This window comes from Cervus elaphus, chromosome 9 (genome assembly GCF_910594005.1).
Source record: "Cervus elaphus chromosome 9, mCerEla1.1, whole genome shotgun sequence".
Taxonomy (NCBI): domain Eukaryota; kingdom Metazoa; phylum Chordata; class Mammalia; order Artiodactyla; family Cervidae; genus Cervus; species Cervus elaphus.
Window position 1 is genome coordinate 36092410 of NC_057823.1, and position 21457 is coordinate 36113866.

A 21457-nucleotide genomic window follows, 5' to 3' on the forward strand; every position below is an offset into this window, starting at 1 on the left:
CAAAACCAACTCCTAATCATCCCCACCTTAAAGTAAACATTTATTTTATTATACATAGTAATACGTCATATGTAACTACTGTACATAAATATATTGCATATAATTAATTATAAATCATATATAGATATATATGCATATACATCATCCCAGTTAACCAGACCAAAAACCTTCATCCTTGACCCCTCTTTCTTTTCATGTACATCAAGCCTTGTGCTAGAATTACTATAATAGACTCCAAACTGGTTTCCCTGCTTCCATGCTTGGCCCCCATATAATCTATTCTCTATAGAGAAGTAAAAATGAGACTGTGAGTGAACATAGCCAGATCATATCATTCCTCTGTTCAAAGCACTACAAATGGCCTCTCATATTAATCAGAGTGAGCTGAAATTCTCAAGTGACTACAAGGCCCTCTTCTCCTATCACTGCCCCCTTGCTTATTTATAGCTAGCTGTATTGACCTCCCTGCTGTTCTAAAAATAAGCTAAGTATGCACCTGCCTTGGGCCTTTTTCACCTGTTCTCTCCGTTTCATATACTCTTTCCTCTTGCTCCTTCATCACTATGATCAGGTAACGATTATCATACGGAACTTACATATAAGGAAACTGAAGCTTAGAGAAGCTATTTACTCTTGGTCAAATAGCAACTAATGACACAGAGAGAATTAATAACATTATGCCAAGGTTGCAGGACTGTACACAATTGTTGTTTTCTTCTTTTTGCTTGCCTTTTCAGCTGCCTACACTTCTGTTCTCAAAAAGAAAAATCAAAAGACATGTTAAATCTTTATTCCTGAATCAACCAGTACATACTGTTGCATTAATACACCACACACACACTAATGTGACATTTACCAATCATATTTAAAGAAACAGAAAAACAAAGATTTCTTATTATGCATACCTTTGCCAAGTTGATTGAAAGCCCAGGAATCTCTGCTAATCCTCCACCCATTACAGATTTCTGAGCAAGAATAACTCCGAAGGTTGGCAAACAGGAGAAATCAGAACTCCCTTCATAAATAAACTTCATATCTTTTGGTTCCTTGACTGATGCTCCCACTCCAAGGGCATACATAATAGTGTCCAGTTCCGCATAAGAAGCATAAGATGGAGGAAGTTTATGCCCAATAGCTCCAGCCTGTGGACCAATTGTAGAAAATCATTTTTTCACTGATATTCTTATCAAATCTTTAAATTGTTAACTTTTCAAAACTATTAACTGTTACATATTTAGTTTTGTAAATAGAATGGTATTTTAGTGAATTTGAATGGAATATGTTTCATTACATTTGATTTTTAAATAAAGACAATTAAAAACATGTGGAAAAAGACTTCATTTACAAATAAGTACTTTTTTATTGCCTGCTTCTTGCTAACAGATAGGATATCTCATTCTCAACCTTCCTGTCTCTGATGATGGAAAACCCTATTAATTCAGTGATTGTTAGCTACTCAAAATTATTAAAAAATAACAAATTTATTATAAATAGGAATAGTGAATGGCTCTGTAAGCTCTATTATATAAAAGTCAGTATAAACAGATGAGCAAAACGCTGCTTAGTGCTTATTATAAATTAGACTCCCTCATAATAGTTTGAGTTAAAATTAGATTTTTACCTTAAGTTGTTACCCAGAACTGTTCTTTATCTAACTGGATATTATATTTTTCTACTTAGTGATGACCTGCCTAGCTAATTTGTGAAGCATATAGGTTATAAAAGAATGATGTCCAATTTTTGATCACTTTCATTTTAAGCAGGAGTCAACAAACAACAGATGAGACTTAAGAATGATTTTTTACATCTTCTAAGAGTGGTCTAACAAAAGAAAAATACGATTATGTGTCAGAAACGGTGTGTGGTCCATCTAGCCTGAAATATTTTCTATCTGGCCCTTAACCAAAAAGTGGGCCAACAGAGTAAAATCACATTTATAAACTGATCATATTCTCAGGGTTAAAATTAGATTGTTTATTTTATCACTATGCCTGCCGTGAGTCACAAAACACCACAACTGAATGTGTCAAATGATTTATTTCTTATTTATGCACTACAATTAAAAAAAAAAAAAGGAGACGCACCAGAGATAGTTAATCAGCAAACTTCACAAGAGCTATAACCAGACTTCTATTAGACTTTCTGACACAGTGGGAGACTTTTTTACTTGCAGCCATGTTGACATATTTCCAAAATACAATCTGTCAATGCTTTCTCTTAAAAGACATGACTCAAAAGAGGCACTAAACTAAATATCCTTTTCTAAAAAGTTAGAAAGTGACGAAAGTATGATTATCAAAATGCTCCAAAAAACAGAAGACACACTGAAGAAGAGTAGGTAAAAGTTACATTTAATATTTTAACCTTAATTCCATTCAAATTTTATACATATTTAGTACATGTTTTATAAAGTTTTACAGTCATTTATCTTTCCTATTTAACAATAAATTAATAGCTTGGAAAACCACTTTTTGCATGAAAGAAAAGAGAAAGAAAAAAGGAAAGAAAAGAAGAAATCTTTAGAGAAGTCAGAGTTTTAGGTTTTCTCCTCCACTTACAAATCCAGATGAGGCTGCTGATGCTGCATGACTGGTCTGATTTGCTGAAACTCCTTCACCTGAATTTATTTTATTTAGAGCTTCAACTATACTGCCAATGGACTCTAGAAAAAAAAAAAGGATAATAAATAATAATAATAATAATGCCTTTTATCCATCGATGGATGAATGGATAAAGATGTGGTATACATATATAATAGAATATTACTCAGCCATAGAAAGAACTGAAATCATGTTAAATAAAGACATGGGTGGACCCAGAGATTGTCATACTGAGTGAAGTAAGTCAGAATGAGAAAGACAAATACCTGTGATATCACTTATATATAGAATCTAAAAAAAATGGTACAAATGAACTTATTTATAAAACAGAGTTAGAGGTGTAGCAAACAAACCGATGTGACCAAGGGAGAAGAGGAGAGGGGAAGGGATAAATTGGGAAACTGTAATTGATATATATACACGGCTACACATAAAACACATATCTAATAAGTACCTACTGTTAGCACAGGGAATTCTACTCAGTACTCCATAATGACTAAATGGGAGATGAACCCAAAAAAGAGTGGATACATGTATATGTATAACTGATTCACTTTGCTGTACACTAACACAACATTGTAAATCAACTATACTCCAACAAAAATTAATTTTTAAAAAATCACTCCAAGGTCGATGAACCTAGAGCCTGTTACACAGAGTAAGGTAAGTCAGAAAGAGAAAAGTAAATATCATATGTGTAGTGCTAAGTCACTTCAGTCATGTCTGACTCTTTGCGACCTTATGAACTGGAGCCCACCAGACTTCTCTGTCCATGGGATTCTCCAAGCAAGAGTACTGAAGAGGTTTGCCATGGCCTCCTCCAGGGGATCTTCCCAACTCAGGGATCAAACCCACGTCTCTTACATCTCCTGCACTGGCAGACAGGTTCTTTACCACTAGTGCCCCCTGGGAAGCCCAAATATCATATATGAATGCATATATATGGAATCTAGGAAAACAGTACTGATGAACCTATTTGCAGGACAGGAATGGAGATGTAGACATAGAGAATGGACTTGTGGACACAACAGGGGAAGGCTAGGGGACGAAACGAGAGAGTAGCATCGACATATATACGCTAGCCCTGTGTGAAACAGACAAGTTAGTGGGAAGCTGCTACATAGCACAAGGAACTCAGCTTGCTTCTCTGTGATGACAGGGAGGGAAGGGGTCCAGGGAGAGGGAAGGTGGAAGAGAGGCTCCAGAGGGAGGGGATATATGTATACTTAGAGCTGATTCACGTTGTTGTATAGCAGAAACCAATACATTATAAAGCAACTGTCCTCCAATTAAAAATAAATTTAAAAATACCACTCCCTCTAAGGTATGGGAAAAACATTTGCACATGTGAAACATCTAGCCAATTATTGCACACTGCCATTTAAATAGTGGTATACCGAAAAAAAAAAAAAAGTGACATACATGACAAACTTCCAGATTTTTCTTATATAGAACTATATTTCATTTATACTGAAAAAACTTTTCAGTCATGAAATTCAAGTCCCTCAACTGCAGGATAACTAAAGATGCACAAACTGAATTTTCTCTTTAGGATTACTGGAATTTAAATAAGAAAGGGTGCTTTGGTAAACCTATTACATAAAGATCACAAAAGTATCATCTTTCAAGAGTCATAAAGAGCTAATGTTCCCCTGGTAAAATCCAAATAAATATAAGCTATTTCCACACACACACACACAATGCATTTGTTACAGATGTGACTGAGAAAAACTACAATGCTTTAGATAATCACGCCTGTAATATCCAGCAAACCTCCTACAGAAACTTCACTTGTGTTCATGAACTGACTATATGATGTCAGGCTATTATTACAGGAAAAACATGTGAAAGACTGAGCAGACGAAAGATAACTGGGTGTTTCCATAGACTCTTCACGTTAAGATTCTAAGCAGGCTTGGAGTTTTGCAAAGTCTCTGAGCAATTTTACAATTCTGTAAAGTGGGACCCTTGTCCACAGACGTACAATTCCAAGCTAGTGGAGGGAAAGTTAACTTCCCTTCTTTCCCCACCATCACCACCCCGCCTCCAGGATGCAACAGTCAAGATTACCCCCCAGGCCCCTATACAGGTAACCTCAGAAAATATTACTGAAAATTCTTCCATAGAAAACCACCCATTATGACCAATGACTCCAGAGAGAGTTCAGAAGCTGCTATTCTGAGATCTAAAAGGTTAATAAGAGACTCAAGGAGCATCCACATGTGCCCTAAGATTCCAAAAGCTCTTGGACCTTCCTAACAAACCTTAGATATATGGGCCTCCTCCTAAACTCAGACAAAAATGGTACCTAGACTACAGAATGTGAGATGACCAGGGGTTTTTGCCATTCCTGGGAAAGCTAGCGGAGAGGTTTCTTGCCTACTAATGCTTCTCTTACCACCCCATTTGGGTTGCTGCCTAGATAGGAGGCCATTTAACTGAAAGCATCAGGGCTTCCCTGGTGGCACAGTGGTAAAGAACCCGCCTGCCAAGGCAGGAGATGCAGGTAAGATCCCTGAGTCAGGAAGTGGAGAAGGAAATGGCAACGCACTTCAGTGTTCTTGCCTGGGAAATCCCATGGACAGAGGAGCCTCTCCTGGAGCCGGATGCAACTCCACGACTAAACAACAACAACCTTGGTACAGACTGACAGTACTGAACTCACAGACAGACCATCTGAATTAACTCTTGGCTCAAACACTGAGAAAGTGCGGCCCACTTATTCAACTTTTCTGGAATTCAGTTCCATCATCTGTAAAATGAGAACACTGATATGGGTGCTTGGAAAGTCTCGATTTTACAAACAATGTAAGGTTTTTTTCCCTAGCTGTACTTCAAATACTAGGGGTATCTTTTCATTTATAAGCATATAATTCATTAGTTAGCTTTTTCTTTACATTAGTCTAATACTTTTTAAATTAATTTATCTATTTTAATTGGAGGCTAATTACTGTACAATATTGTGGTGATTTTTGCCATACATTGATATGAATCAGCCACAGGTGTACATGTGTCCCCTATCCCAAACCTCCCTCCCACCTCCCCCCATCCCATCCCTCTGGGTTGTCCCAGTGCACCGGCTTTGAGTGCCCTGTTTCATGCATCAAACTGGGACTGGTCATCTATTTCACGTATGGTAATATACATGTTTCAATGCTATTCTCTCAAATCAACCCACCCTCGCCTTCTCCCACAGAGCTCAAAAGTCTGTTCTTTATATCTACGTCTCTTTTGTTGTCTCGCATATAGAGTTGTCATTACCATCTTTCTAAATTCCATATATATGTGCTAATATACTGTATTGGTGTTTTCCTTTCTGACTTACTTCACTCTGTATAATAGGCTCTGTTTCATCTACCTCATTAGAACTGATCCAAATGTGTTCTTTTTAATAGATGAATAATATTCCATGGTGTATATGTACCACAGCCTTCTTATCCATTCATCTGCTGATGGGCATCTAGGTTGCTTCCATGTCCTAGCTATTGCAAATAGTGCTGCAGTAAACACTGAGGTACACGTGTCTCTTTCAGATCTGGTTTCCTTAGTGTGAATGCCCAGCAGTGGGATTGCTGGGTCATATGGCAGTTCTATTTCCAGTTTTTAAAGGAATCTCCACACTGTTCTCCATAGTGGCTGTACTAGTTTGCATTCCCACCAACAGTGTAAGAGGGTTCCCTTTTCTCCACACCCTCTCCAGCATTTATTGCTTGTAGACTTTTTGATAGCAGCCATTCTGACCGGCGTGAGATGGTACCTCATTGTGGTTTTGATTTGCATTTCTCTGATAATGAGTGATGTTGAGCATTTTTCCATGTGTTTGTTAGCCATCTGTATGTCTTCTTTGGAGAAATGTCTGTTTAGTTCTTTGGCCCATTTTTTGATTGGGTCGTTTATTTTTCTGGTAATGAGCTGCATGAGTTGTTTGTATATTTTTGAGATTAACTATAAAACTCCTAGAGGAAAACACAGGCAAAACACTCTCTGACATAAATCACAGCAAGATCCTCTATGACCCACCTCCCAGAGTAATGGAAATAAAAGCAAAAATAAACAAATGGGACCTAATTAAACTTAAAAACTTTTGTACAATGAAAGAAACTATAAGTAAGGTGAAAAGACAGCCTTCAGAGTGGGAGAAAATAAGAGCAAATGAAGCAACTGGCAAAGAATTAGTCTAATACTTTTAAGCCAATGAAGTGGAATTCTGACATCTGAGAAAAGTTTTTTTAAGATATTTCTTCCTTTTTCCTTTTCATCATTTTCATTGATAGGTGATTGCTATTCATAGACTAAACTTACCTCAAATACTAAAAAAAAAAGAATACAGAAAATGATACTTCTAATGACATAATAATCATACCCTGATTGAGAAAAGCATAACAAAAATTTCAGCAAGTATACCAGCAGACAGGGAAGCGTCATTAGGATAAAAAGGAAAATAACAGGCTAGTCATTTTTCAGATATATTCTTCTATTTAACATTAAATATACCTCCAACTAATAAAAAAATTAAAAAAAATAAAAAAAAAAAAATAAATAAAAAAAAAAAACATTAAATATAATGCTGGGGGAAAAATAATCTTCCTGTAAAATAATTTCAATTCATTATCTTTCCTAGACAGGTCCTTTAAATTTCATATACTATAAACATACATGAGTTATACTAGAAAAAACAATATAATTTTTATTGGTCATTTCCTGTGGCATATCATAGACGATTCAATAACTCACGATAACAAGCATTTACTAAATGCTTTCTATGAGTTCAGCACTACCCTAGCACCAAATACAAAAGAAGGACACACAAGATATAGTCTCTGCCTCCAAAGGAACTCTCCAGTTAAGAAACCACCTACTTATGAAAAAAAGTAGTGGAAAGCAGTAGTGATTAGACGCTCAAGCAGAAGAGTTCAGCTAAGAGAGAGATCCATGAAACCCAGAATATCTGGGAAGATTTTGTTGAACATCTAGGGCTTGAGTTTTTCTGAAGAAGCCTTGAGATTAGCAGAGGTGATAAAAGGAGTAAGGAATATCTTAGAAAGGCAGAGAAACAGTAACAAGGACAAAGTGCTAAAACAAAGCAAAATCTATTCACCAGATAGAAAAGCCGTAAGCCTAAATAAAATAGACCTAAATAAACTTTTGAGGAAATTAAAAAAAAAAAATCAAGTCAGATAAGGAGCATGTGATTAGATATGGCAAGACTGAAATCAACCATCAGATGGGGAATAGACGCATCGAGCACAAATGGGTAAACACTTTCTACCACCCCCCAATCACACACACATGTACGGAAAAACTAGGATCATAAGAAAACTGGAAAAACTAGAGTTCCCTGGTGGCGCAGGTAATAAGAATCTGCCAGCTAATGCAGGTGACATGGGTTTGATACTTGATCCAGGAAGAGTCCACATACCAAGGGGCAACTAAGCTCGCATGCCACACCTCCTGAAGCCCTTGTGCTCTAGGGCCCACAAGCCACAACTACTGAGCCTGTGTGCTGCAACTACTGAAACCCACCTGCTCTAGAGCCTGTGTTCTGAAACAAAAGAAGCCACTGCAATGAGAAGTCCCCGCACTGCAACAAAGAGTAGCCAGTCCCGGCTCTCTGCAGCTAGAGAAAGCCCATGCAAAAGCAAGAAGATCCAGTGCAATTATAAATAAATAAAAAGACCACTGGATGCTCATATTTTTAAAATAAATAAAAAGAGGCTTGGAAAAAAAAAACGTAACAGGACAAAAAAAAAAGAAAATTGATAAACTGAGGAAGTAACATACGTATCTGAAATTGGAGAGTTCTAATACCTACTGGAGCAGAAAATGTACTGTGGATGACTCGAGCATCTAAGTTAGCACCGTTAAGAAGATAGTTCCATAGGAGAAGAGAATGCTTTATTGCCTCTGATTCCCCAGGCAGGACTGAACTCACTTCTTTACCTTGAATACTCCGAGGCTTGGTGGCATTATCGAAATCACAGACCTTTGTCCAGTTAGCCTTCACTGCCTCAGGAGTCATTGGCTGAGTCTTCTGTCTCACAAGGGCTCCAAGGCTTCGCTCCCATCGTACTGGTTATAGAAACAAAACTGAGATGCTGAACACATAGACAGAAAGTAGAATTCATGAGTCCGATTAATTTTTTTTTTAACTTCAAGCAAGATGGAATTTGGAAAAAAGATTCTAACTTCTAAAGACTTTTACGACAAGCCTTAAATGGCATTTTATTCTTCAAACCCATTAAGACAGTATTAAATTTCTTTTTTTAAATATTTAAAGCTGAAGCAAAAAACCTCTTTCTCCTCTGACTATGCCAGATACTACTGAAGGTAGGATGAATTACTGAATCAGAAGAAGTTAAATTATATATAATCACACAGAAAAACTGACTTCATCACCAGAGATAACTTAGATACTCCACTTCAAGGTAACAGAACAGAAAAGAGCATTGCTGGATAGCAAACTGAAATGGTAACAGGTCAAAGACTCCATATAATCAAATTAATGTATCAGACAGCCCCAAATAATTCTCCCTTTTCCTCCTTTTGCTCTTCCTCTCTATCCAGGGGAAGTCAACTTGATTGCCCAGATTCACAAAAATCATCATTGCTGCATAAGTTCCAAGATTTTTAACATTGTTTCTTTTTTAAAAGGCCTCAGAAATAAATAATCACTAATAACCTTATTTTAACATAATCGTCAGATTTTGACGACGACTAAAGTGAAGATTTGTCTTGGGGAATGACAGAAGTCTCTAGAGATTTCCTACTGATAAAGTTCCACATATGGCTTTTATTGCAATACCTACCCTTTCTTTCTTAAAGATATCACAAGATACTTAAAAACGTTTGAATGTTACTTCATAACTGGAGAGATCATTAATATTACTCTACTGTAACAGTGTCATCCACTAATGGCAGACTATTAAATAATTCAATTAATTTTGATACCAACATCCAACTGAAAACTTGAACTGGGATACTGGTATGTTCACAACATTTTTTAAAATGCCATAAAGTAATTATCCAGTTTGGAGCTCACAGCATTTAAGAACTGGGGGAAGAAAGGGTTGAAGCCAGACGAATTTACTATTGGGCTGAAGAAGAATAGCTCCAAGGAAGAAAAGAGTCCATGAGAGAAGTAGAGAACCTGCCAGTTGAGCCATCTAGGACACAGCTTCTCCCAACTTTTCAACAAATGCTCTCCCACCCACTCACTCCTCTGCTGAACAACCATGTAGGGTATGTCAGAGACAGGGACAGACAAACATCAATATAGGTACTGTGCTGTCTGAAGAAACAGCCAGCTCTGAAGAAGACAGGACAAATACTGAATAAGGACTGCCAACAGGAAAAAAACTGAAAACATCCCTGAACATGGCACAGGCGTGCACGACAACTTCCTTTATTTAGAAGACGTGTTTGCTATAACAATGTTTGAGTCTGATTATGCGTGCACTAGATCCCACGGTTAGACATTTGACAGCTCTAACTGGATATACAGGTTTAAAAAAATGGAAATAATGTATAGCAAAACAAAAATCAAAAGACACTTACATTTTCCAATCCATCCTGCTCCAACCTACCAAAAAGAGGGGGGGAAAAGTTATACCATCTAATGTGGAACTACTAATAGAATTTTCAAAATTAAAAAAAAAAACAAAAACAGACAGCTATTTAAGAGTATCGGAATGCTAGATGACAGTGGATGAAAAAAATGCTAAATCTACTAAAAACGCTAAATCTACTAAACCTACAGATCTACTAAAGCCCACTGGCCCACATGCCTTTGCACTATTTATGCTATCAAAGCAGAAAACTTAAGCAGCACCGACAGTAGTAACATACGTAGTAAGCATGACTCTGTAAGGGGTGATACCGGTTCTTCTATTGACTAGCAGCACGATCCTGGTCAAACTATTTGACTTCCCTATACCCAAGATTCCACTTATGTAAAATTAGGATAATAATACACTCTTCATGAGGTAACCATGAAGGTTAAACAATATAAAAACCAAATGTGCCCAGCGCATCACTTGAAATACATGTCCCTCTACAAAGACTTAATGAATAAAAACAAATAAATAAAAAGTAACAAAAAACAAAACCAGCATTTGACTTAATGAACTACATAGTCATTTTAATGAAACACCTTTATATATAGATAAGACAAATGACCAAATACATTAATCACCATGCAGAAAGATGGTATTTTTTTCCAAAAGTCATTCAAGGAAATCCTCAGAAGAAAATGTCTGATGGAAGAAAATCTTTTTGTCCTATCTTCAAACACCACAACTACAGTGTTCCAATGCATATGAGAGAGGAAGATATTATCAGCAAACAACACACTTCTCAGTGGCTGTAGGTTCAAGAGTGTGGCTTTTAATCACCCTTTCCTTCATATATATCTTAATAGGCCAATCAGCCTTGATGCTGTCAGTGGCATGGCATTGATGGCAGGAAAAACATCATCTTTTAACATATTTGGGGAGTGAAGCCACAAGCTGCAAATTCGTCTCAGATGCTAAGAAACAATAGCTCCAATTGACCCAAAAAATCTCTGCCATTCTAGATATTTATCAAAACTTTGCAAAAGAAGTGGCAACTTATGTTCGAGGTTTAAGTCAGGATATTACACACCTCTCTTACTGTATTTTGTACTCAATTTTGCATACCCAGTGTCCCTTGCTAAAAATGTCCACAATGTAGTAAAATAAAGCAATAACATACGAAACTTCACTTAGCATTATCCTAATTATCTGTGTATGAATGAGTGTGTGTGTAAAATGCATATCTAAAAAAAGAGACTACTCGTGTAAAATGCACATCTAATAAAAGACTGGGAGAGAATATACATAAAAATATGAATAGGAATAATCTCTGGATAGTAGTAATGTGGAAGATTTTATTTTCTTCTATACATTCCCCTGCATATTTGAAGTTTTCTAAAAAAAAAAAGCAGACATTTTTGTTCACAGAATTAATAACAAATATAAACGTAAAAGACAAATAGATTTTTAAAACTCCCTTAATAAGATATTAAGACACACAGGCCAAATTTGGAGCTCCACATGGCTTCATATTATTAAATCTCATCTTCTATAAACCTAGAGCCATAAGGTTCTTTCCACCTTTAATTTTCACAATTCACAATCAATTGTGACTGTGATTAAGAGAGTGGAGGTACCTACCTCTGCTTAGACCTGTATAGACTGCTTTTCACTAGTAAGTGAAACAGCTTTTTATTCAAATAAATCAGACTAATATATCATTAATTTCAAACTGAGCCAGGTTACTCTGCTACCAAGATATAGTTTTGGAGTCATGTATTTCCATATACAATAGGTTTATTATTATATTACCACAGAGAATCAAACAAAGGAGGATGGCCGAAAACATAACAGTTCAGGCTAGAAAAGAAAAAAAAGATCAAACTCAAATGAGGACTCAAAAATACAGGGACTTCTCTGCAGGCCAGTGGTTAAGACATTGCACTCCCAATGCAGGGGGCATGGGGTCAATCCCTGGTCAGGGAACTAAGATCCTATACGCTGCAGGCACAGCCAAAAAAAAATAAAATAAAATAAAATAAATATATATACACACACACACACACACACACACATATATATATTTATTTATTTATTTATGTAGCAGCATAAAGAAATCTGAAGGGATTTTGACTATAAAATGAAAACTGGATCTCACTGGATGGTGTGGTTATGTGTGGTTTTTCTTTTTATAACATTTATAAAGCTTTGCAACAGGGAAAAATAGAAAAGTTTCTTTTTAAAGTCAATACAACTAATAAGTTGTGTTTACTGATCTATCATACCCAGACTGAATTCCTGCTATACTGATATAATAGTTAAAATCAAAGAGTGACTGCTATGTATACTAAGAGTTTAAAAATATGATTTCCAGTTCTCACAGCAAAACCCCAAGAAAACTAAACTCAGGGAGATTAATCTGTACACTACTCCAGAGAGTCAGCAATTACCAGAGCAAGAAATCAAAATACAACTTGGCTGACCTTAAACCATCAGTTCTACCCTTTCACTTTACTACTCAATATCTCAATATCAAAACTACTCAATATCTCAATATCAAAAAAATAATATTTTCTGTATGACTAAATGCATCATACCCATCACAATCTTTCATCGGACAATAATATCAGAAATAAATAACTAGGGAAAAACAGAATTTACAAGTTGCTGTTACCTTCTCAAAAAAGGATATAAGTCATACTTGTTCCTTAATTATAACACAGACACAATATTAAAAAAAAACACGTAAGTGGTATCAACTGATATAGATTTTTACAGGCATAAACAATTGAAAAATATGAATTTTTGAATTTTTTTTTATATTTTATTAAACAAATATTGCTTTGGGAGAAAACAGAAAGGTGCAGAATACCTCAAACAAGCCACCATTTTCTTCACAACTCTCATGGCAAAGCCAAAGGACCAGGGGTGCCACATAATCCGGCTTTAGGGCTTCCAGAAGATCTGAAATATATAGTAAAGGAAACCCTTACAAACAGGAATATATACATATTCAATCAATTATTTTACTTTCCAAAAATTCCTTACTTATAAATTATAGATTCAGAGACTTTTTAAATAAGAAAAAAACCAAATATACAAAATTAATTAGTATTAACATCCAAGGCTTTTAGAAGAATCTTTTCATCCCAATGGAGACTTTCAGGTTTCTAACACAGAAAGCATCAGACATACCTTTCCAAGGTCAGTAACGTTCTGTTTAGAAGACAAGTTAAAGCTGTCTCAGCAAAGACTGGTGAGCAAAGGCATACACAGCATAAGGAACTTAGATACCAGCTATTCACAAAACTATTTTGCTCTCCCAGGAGCTAGAAAACTATAAAAGAGCCTTGACAAGTGTCATGACAGTAAGATAATGATGTAAAATGAACCGTGCAGCCATTACTGATGAGTCACAAAGTATAGGAAATATCTTCCTGTTGCATACCTTCTGTGAGCAACTTAGCAGGCAGAAATGTACTACACAAGGAGCATGAACATCTGTATTTTACTGCCGGCCCTGCCACAGAGGCAACTTAGGGCACTGAGAACATCACTCAACTCTCAAGGGCGTGTGTTGGCATCTGCAAGATGGTCGTCAAAATGCTCTGCCTGCCCATTCTACCAAGCTGTCCCAAGGTTCAAAGGAGATGTAATTTGTTAACACAGCTTATAAACTTTAAAGAATCAAATAAATGTAAATTTTAATTGTGAAATGACAAAATACAGTTTTACATTTTGAAGTGACACAGATGACATTTACAGTCCCTGTAAATGAAAGAGCAGCTCTAAAAACCTTTCACTTTATGGTATTCCTGATCCCAGAAACTGTGAGAGAATATATACTTGTTTTAATCCACAAAACTTGAAGTAATGTATTACAAAGCAGCAAATAACTAATACAACTTGAAAGTTCATGGGTATTCATTCTAAGATTATGTCTCATTTCATGCAATAAACATGTAAGTTTCATATGTGACTTTCCATTGATCAAATATATCTCAAAGGGGAAAATGAAATTACAGACGTCTCCACACACTACTCAGAACACCTGGTTCTCTAACAAATAATTCCTTTGATAGCCTGTAAGTGAATATTTCAGAAGAGAAGAAAAAACACTGAGGCAAAATAAATTTTCGGCTTTTTCTACACTATAAAAAAGTAATCAATATCAAAATTTAAAATAACAAAAATTTAGAATCTAAAGTGTCTTTTAAAAATGACCTACAATAATTCTCTTCTTTTACAGAAGAGAAAACAGGTCTAGAAAGATTAAGCTATTTGTCTAAAGTAGATCTTATTCTCCCAGTATCTTTCAGTAGAGTTTGGTGGACGTAAAGACACTACATTAAACATTGACTTAACTTCTCTAGAGGTACAGACCTGTCCAAATTAATGGAAATTACATTCTCAAAGGAAAGCGAATTTAAAAGCTATAGTTTTCAATATTTTCTTAAAGACTTGCTGCTTTCCCAAGAAAGTCTACAGATGATGGCAAAAAGTGACCAAGGTAGAAATCTAGCAAAGAAATGATAAGCATAAAAATCTAAATAGTGGTCATCTCTTGGCATGAAGCAGAGGAATAGAAAGTATAAAGTTAGATGCAAGTAATGCTTCAGTTCTTGGGTTGAGCAGCAAGTTCATGACTGTGATTACATTTGATTCTTTATTTCTTACCAGTAACCTAAGCTGTTATGCATATGTATGTAGCTATTGTGTGCATATGCATATATATATATATATATATATATATATATATATACACACACACATACTTAAAAGGGAGAAAAAAGTGAATTGTATCTCTTCTTCATATAATCTAGTTCTTTAACAAGAATTCCTTCAATAAGATATGAGAGTATAGAGAGTCTTTAAAATAAAGGACTTTTTTAAATGGCCATGTTGACAAGGAAAAGGAAAAAAATTAGATCTCAGGTACAAATAACTATTCAACACCAAAGCAAACTGGTTAGGCACAGCTCTTAGAAAAAGCCAGCAAGATCTAAAACAAATGGTAGCTCAAATGCAGAAAGTAAAATGGTACTGTGAATAAGCATTTGTATTCCATGAAGGGATAGGCTACCCATTCCAGTATTCTTGGGCTTCCCTTATGGCTCAGCTGGTAAAGAATCCACCTGCAATGCAGGAGACCTGGATTCGATCCCTGGGTTGGGAAGATCCCCTGGAGAAGGAAAAGGGTACCCACTCCAGTATTCTGGCCTGGAGAATTCCATGGACTGTATAATCCATGGGGTCGCAAAGAGCCGGACACAACAGAGCAACTTTCACTTTCACTTTCATTCCATGAAGCAGCTAATTTTAAAATAATTTCACTCATCAATTGTTTTGTACTGTTTCACAGAAGCTACTTTTAAAGTATTATAGATACTTTCTTTTTAAAACATATGTTAAAGCCAGGAGTATCAGAAACTACACACAGTTTTACACCAGTCAAGTATTTTGCTTATTATATAACCAAACAAATCAGCATTTATTGAAGATTGAAGGTGGGAGGTGGGAAAGATTGAAGGTGGGAGAAGAAGGGGATGACAGAGGATGAGATGGTTGGATGGCATCACTGACTCAATGGACATGAGTTTGGGTAAACTCTGGGAGTTGGTGATGGACAGGGATACCTGGCATGCTGCAGTCCATGGAGTTGCAAAGAGTCAGACACGACTGAGCGACTGAACTGAACTGAACTGACTGAAATCAGCATCGGCTCTTGATCATACATTTAAATTTTTTAATTTAAAAATTTGTTTCATGTTTTCAAAAAATAAAGTTGGCAGACTCCCATTACCTGATTTCAAGACTTACTCTAAAACTACAGTAATCAAAACATCACGGTATAGGCCCAGAGATCAATACAACAGAACAGAGAATCCAGAAACAGACTTACACATTTGTGATCAGCTGATTTTTGAGAGAAGAGCAAGGGCAATTCAAATCAAGAATGAGGAACAGTCTATAGAATAGGTGAACTGGTAGTTCCTTCAACAAATAATTGGCACTTTTTTAAAAAGGAGAATGAACTATTATGTTATTATGTTAAATGAAACAAGAGATACAGTAACAAATTTTTGCCTATGGGCTCTGTTTAGATCCTTGGGGATCTAAACCAACTCTAAAAAGATCTGCCTGCCAATGCTGGAGACATAAGAGACGTGGGCTCTATCCTTGGGTCAGGAAGATTCCCTGGAGTAGGAAATGTCAACCCACTTCAGGACTCTTGCCTAGAAAATTCCAAGGACAGAGGAGCCTGGTGGGCTACAGTCCATGGGGTCACAAAGGGTCAGACAGGACTGAGTGACTGAGCGCACACACACACACAGACACTCACAGAAACAAAATGCCTTTGTTTAGGTCCTTGTAGAATGAACTAACTCTACAAAGATACTTTTTAGGTAACTAGGAAGCTTTAATATAAACTTAGTATTAGACAATGTTAATGAATTATTTTAGTAGGATATTGGCATTGTGGTTATAATGTCCATATCTGTTGGAGAGACACACTTCCAAGTATATATTAGGTGAGAAGTAATGCCTGAGATTTGCTTTGAAATATCACAGAGAAAATGGGAGAGGGTAAAAAATAAGTCAATAAAATAAAATCATTTTGAGATATGCCCAGAAATATGCCCATTTTGAAATATGCTCTGTTCTCCTTAACAAAGGCCTATCCTTAAGGGAAATTACCAGAGCTTCAATTAGACAAGTGAAGCCCCTCTAGTCTCCTGTCTCAAATAAGGGGGGTGGGGGAAAGGCTAAGAAGCTCTTCTAAGAGTCAGCGTAAAGGGGCTCTGATCTTCTAAAAAAGTGGAGATGTAATTATACTAGAGAGCACACTCCCTCCCATTCACTTACAGTCACTTCAGCAGGGCTCCAGTATAACAACAGCAGATTACAACTGAGAGTGTGGCAAACATACACACTCTTTAACAAAGAGTATCTAAGGAAACCCAAAGACAACAGGGTACCCAAAAACAAGGACAGAGAGGAAAATGTAGTTTCTGACACCAACATCTACAGCAACCAATAAACACAATCTAAGTTCTGGCCAGACAAACGTAAAACCTCACAATCAAGTTCAATACACCACATTTTCTATCTACTCCCTCAACATGTCATGTTCAGTTTTCAACAACAATTTCAAAGCCTGCTAAAAGACAAGAAAAGTACAGGCTGAAGGGATAAAGCAAGCATGAGAACCAGCCGCAAGAGACTTCCCTGGCAGTTCAGGGGTTAAGATTCCGCACTTTCACGACAGAAGGCAAGAGTTCAGTCCCTGATTAGGGAACCAAGATCCCACACGCCACACAGTGCAGCCAAAAAACAAAACAAACAGAACAACAAACCAGAGATATAGCCTCAAATATAGCAGAGATTTTGGAATTATCAAACCAGGAATTTAAAATAACTGTAATTAACATGTTGAGGGCTCTAAGGGGAAAAAGTGGGCAATTTGTAAGAACAGATGACTTATAAGCAGACAGAAGGAAATGCTTTGGAAAAAAATCAAAAGGAAAGGCTAAAAAACAATGTAACACTCTAAAATGAAAAGAAGAATCAGTAAGCCTGAATGTATGTTAACAGAAACTTCCCAAACTGAAATGAAACACAGAGAGAAAAAAGAATGAAAAAAAAGAAGGGGAACAGAATATCAAAGAACTGTGGTATTGTATAATTATAAAAGATAAAGAGGCACATAATGAGAATACCAGAAATGGAAGGAAAAAAGAAAAAAAAAAAGGAAGAAGAAATAGTTGAAGCACTGATGTCTGAGAATTTTCCAAAATTAATGACAGATACCAACCATAGAGCCAGGAAGATCAGAGGATATCAAGTAGCATATAGCCAAAAATCTACACCTATTATTATGCATACTATATTCAAACTGCAGAAAAACAAGGAGAAAATCTTGGAGAAATAGAGGGGGAAAATATGCCTTATGCATAAAGAAACAAGAAAAGAATTATGTCAAACTCTCCTTCAAAAACCATGTTAGCAATAGAAGAGTGGAGTGAAATATTTCAAGGGCTGAAAGAAAAAAATTACCAACCCAGAATTCTGTAGCAGTGAAATCATGCTTCAAAAGTGAAAGAGATTAAGAGAATTTAAAAAACATGTTACAGATTAGGAAAAAATATTTTGCAAAACACTTATATGATTAAGAACTTGTTTCCAAAATCTGCAGGGAACTCTTACAACTCAACAATAAGAAAACACAGAGTCCAATTTAAAAATGAGCGAAAGATATGAACAGATACATCAACAAAAAAGACAAATAAATGGCAAAGAAGCACAGGGAAAAATGTACATCATGTGTCATTAGGGAACTGAAAATTAAAACAATGAAATACCTACATACCTATTAGAAGAACTAAAACGCAAAAGACTAACAATAATAAATACTGGCAAGATGTGGAGCAACAAGATATTTTACAGACAGCCAGTGGCAATAATGCATGATACAGTCATTTTGGAAGACGCTTGAAAATTTCTTACTAAGCGAGACTTACCATACAATCCAGCAATTATCCTCCTTAATATTTAACAAAATGAGTTGAAAACTTCACCCACACAAAAACCTGCACATGAATGTTCACAGAAGCTTTACTCATAATTGTCAAAAATTGGAAATAATCAAAATATTCCTTGATAGGTGAATGAATAAACAAACTGAGGCACCTCCATACCATGTAATATTATTCAATGATAAAAAGAAACTAGCTTCAATCGTCTCAGACACTGGGGAGAAAGAAGAGTGGGATGAAGAGATGGAACACAGGGGATTTTCCAGGAAGTGAAACCGTTCTGTATGATCTGTGATGGTGGGTACATAACATTACACATTTGTGAAAACCCATGTGATTGGATAACTTAAAGAATGAGCCCTAAAGTAAACTATGAACTGTAGGTTATATTGGGTTGGCCAAGAAGTTCACTCTGGTTTCTCCATCAGATGGTATAGAAAAACCGAAACAATTACTTTTTGGCCAACCCAATAAGAAGGGATAAGTACTGGTTCATCAGTTGTAACAAATGTAGCACACTGATGTAGGATGTTAAAAATGCAGGTAACTGTGTGGGAGGAGTACATGAGCACTCTCTTTACTATCTGATCAATTCTTCTATAAATCCTTTTAAAAAATAATCTGTTAATTTTTACATTAATTTTTAAAAATAATTATTATGAAACAGTAAGAATGCATTTACTTCATTCTGTTAAAAAAATACATATGTCCACCTACACAAAGAGAAAATTTACCTCAGTGTGTTAGAATTATGGGTCATTTCTTTACTTTTCCTGTTTGTGCTTTCCTAAATTTTATATAATTAATGTAAATTACACATCATGCTTTTTTAAATTGTAAGGAAATTTTTTAGTTACTCAAAAAATTAAACACTTTGGCAAAGTTCACTCCACACAGATATGTGGAGAACAGCACTGAAAAATTTAAACTTACGTTCAGGCAAAATGGTTTGGGTCATCCGTGATCCAGCAGTAGGGGCAATAGTGTTACAATGAATGTTGTTTTTCTTGCCTTCCACTGCAAGACAATTTGAAAGGCCCAGAAGACCCAGTTTTGCAGCACAATAATTTGCTTGGCCAAAGTTCCCATATATTCCTGAAGCTGATGAAGTCATGATGATTCTAAAAAGAAAAATCAATCTCTCAATCTTTTCTATGTTTTAATAATGTTGCGACTCTAAGCACTTTTTTTCTTTTTCATTACTATTATACCTGTCAAAAGAAACTCTGTATACTGGCCTTAGGTTCTTAAAGTCATAATTCATATACCTAAATTAATAACAAAAGTAATCTCTCAAAATTCAACTATAAGATTTTATTGTTTTAAAAAGAATCCCTGAAAAAAAAAAAAAAAGGATCCTTGGTTAGGAACAAATGAATTCAAGTGTAAAAATATATATTCATTATCTCTGAAAACAACAGTAAGTATTTACAAACAAAAAATAAACTGCCATTGACAAGTCAAAATCTTAGTAAGAAATATTAGATCCTGAAATCCTAATTCTTTAGTCCTCATCATTTTGCCCCTTTCCCTGTCTGGATAATATTAAATGCCTCATATTAAAACAATACCATCTGAAAATCTGACCTAATCTTTCTTACTCTACTTAGTAGAACAAGTAAAGTAAATCATACCATCTACTTTCAGAAACTGCTAATATCAGGATACACCAGAACTCTCCAATAAGAAAATACATCGCAAGCAATTTACTTCTAGTAGATGTATGTGAACCCTAAGTTAATAAGAATAGCCTTAAAAAAAAATAAGAATAGCCTTTACATTAGAGTACACGGAGCCACTTACTAGGTCTGCCACATCTGAGTCACACAGATGCAACTGTAAGGGTCCTTCTATTTCTGGTCAATAAAGACTAACTCATGTCTGAGCAATGCCAGCTGGTAGAAAACAACTACTCATCTCTCCCCAGTTGGTCACTGGACACACAAAATGATATTTTAGTTAGAGAATAAAGCAGAGCTGAATCCTCAATGTTTGTACTGCTAAAATATCTGAGAATGGCAGGAAAATCATTAATAATGAAAAGTAGGAGGTAAAAAGAAATACAAACTTGTCCAGCTCAGCTGATCCATGACTGACGCCAATTTAATGGGGAAGCATGTGCCAAAACTATATTTAAAAAGCCTGTGCATATCTGGAGGTGTATTTTTCCATATCAAAGCAATTCTTCTCCTCTATACACAAGAACACACATACAACATCTCTAATCTCCCTTGACACCCACATACAACTCTACCTTCCAAAGTTCTGTTTCTTCATGTGATCCCATGCTGCCCGGGTCACCAGGAATGAGCCCCGCAAATGAACTCTCTGGATTATATCTAAAACAAGAAATTTTTATCATGAATGTTGTAAAAAATTAGATAGACCTATCTCAGAATCAACATTAGCAATGATTTACTTATACAAAGATGTTCTTTTTTATACCTAGCATTCCAACTACTGTTAACATTGTACTCGGAGTAATCATTTTTGCTTTAGTCCCAATTATATATCCAATCAATAATTCGTATCTATTTTGCCTATAAATTATAATTAGATTATTGCAACTTTATCACAAATACAATGCCATCTAAATATGATGCCTGTACACACATCTAAATATAATGTCATCTTTAATATATGCCTATTTTATATAAAAATTCATTAATACAAATACCCAAGAAATCTACATGTGTAATTGGGACTCAATATAAACATCAATTAAAGCATAATCAAAAATCATCCACTTTATCATCAAGAAATGTTTATA

The 21457-nt window shown here is 35.6% G+C and overlaps 1 protein-coding gene across 1 annotated transcript in view; it reads right to left on the minus strand.

Moving 5' to 3' along the window:
* HSD17B4 (hydroxysteroid 17-beta dehydrogenase 4) overlaps positions 1-21457 on the minus strand; it is a 104717-nt gene that overhangs the window by 40876 nt on the left and 42384 nt on the right. The window contains exons 7-13 of the mRNA XM_043912295.1: positions 20942-21026; positions 19621-19808; positions 13023-13114; positions 10155-10179; positions 8541-8669; positions 2559-2662; positions 906-1142 (exon numbers count right to left, since the gene is read on the minus strand). Coding sequence (XP_043768230.1) covers positions 906-1142; positions 2559-2662; positions 8541-8669; positions 10155-10179; positions 13023-13114; positions 19621-19808; positions 20942-21026 — 860 coding nt within the window. The remainder of the gene's footprint in view (positions 1-905; positions 1143-2558; positions 2663-8540; positions 8670-10154; positions 10180-13022; positions 13115-19620; positions 19809-20941; positions 21027-21457) is intronic.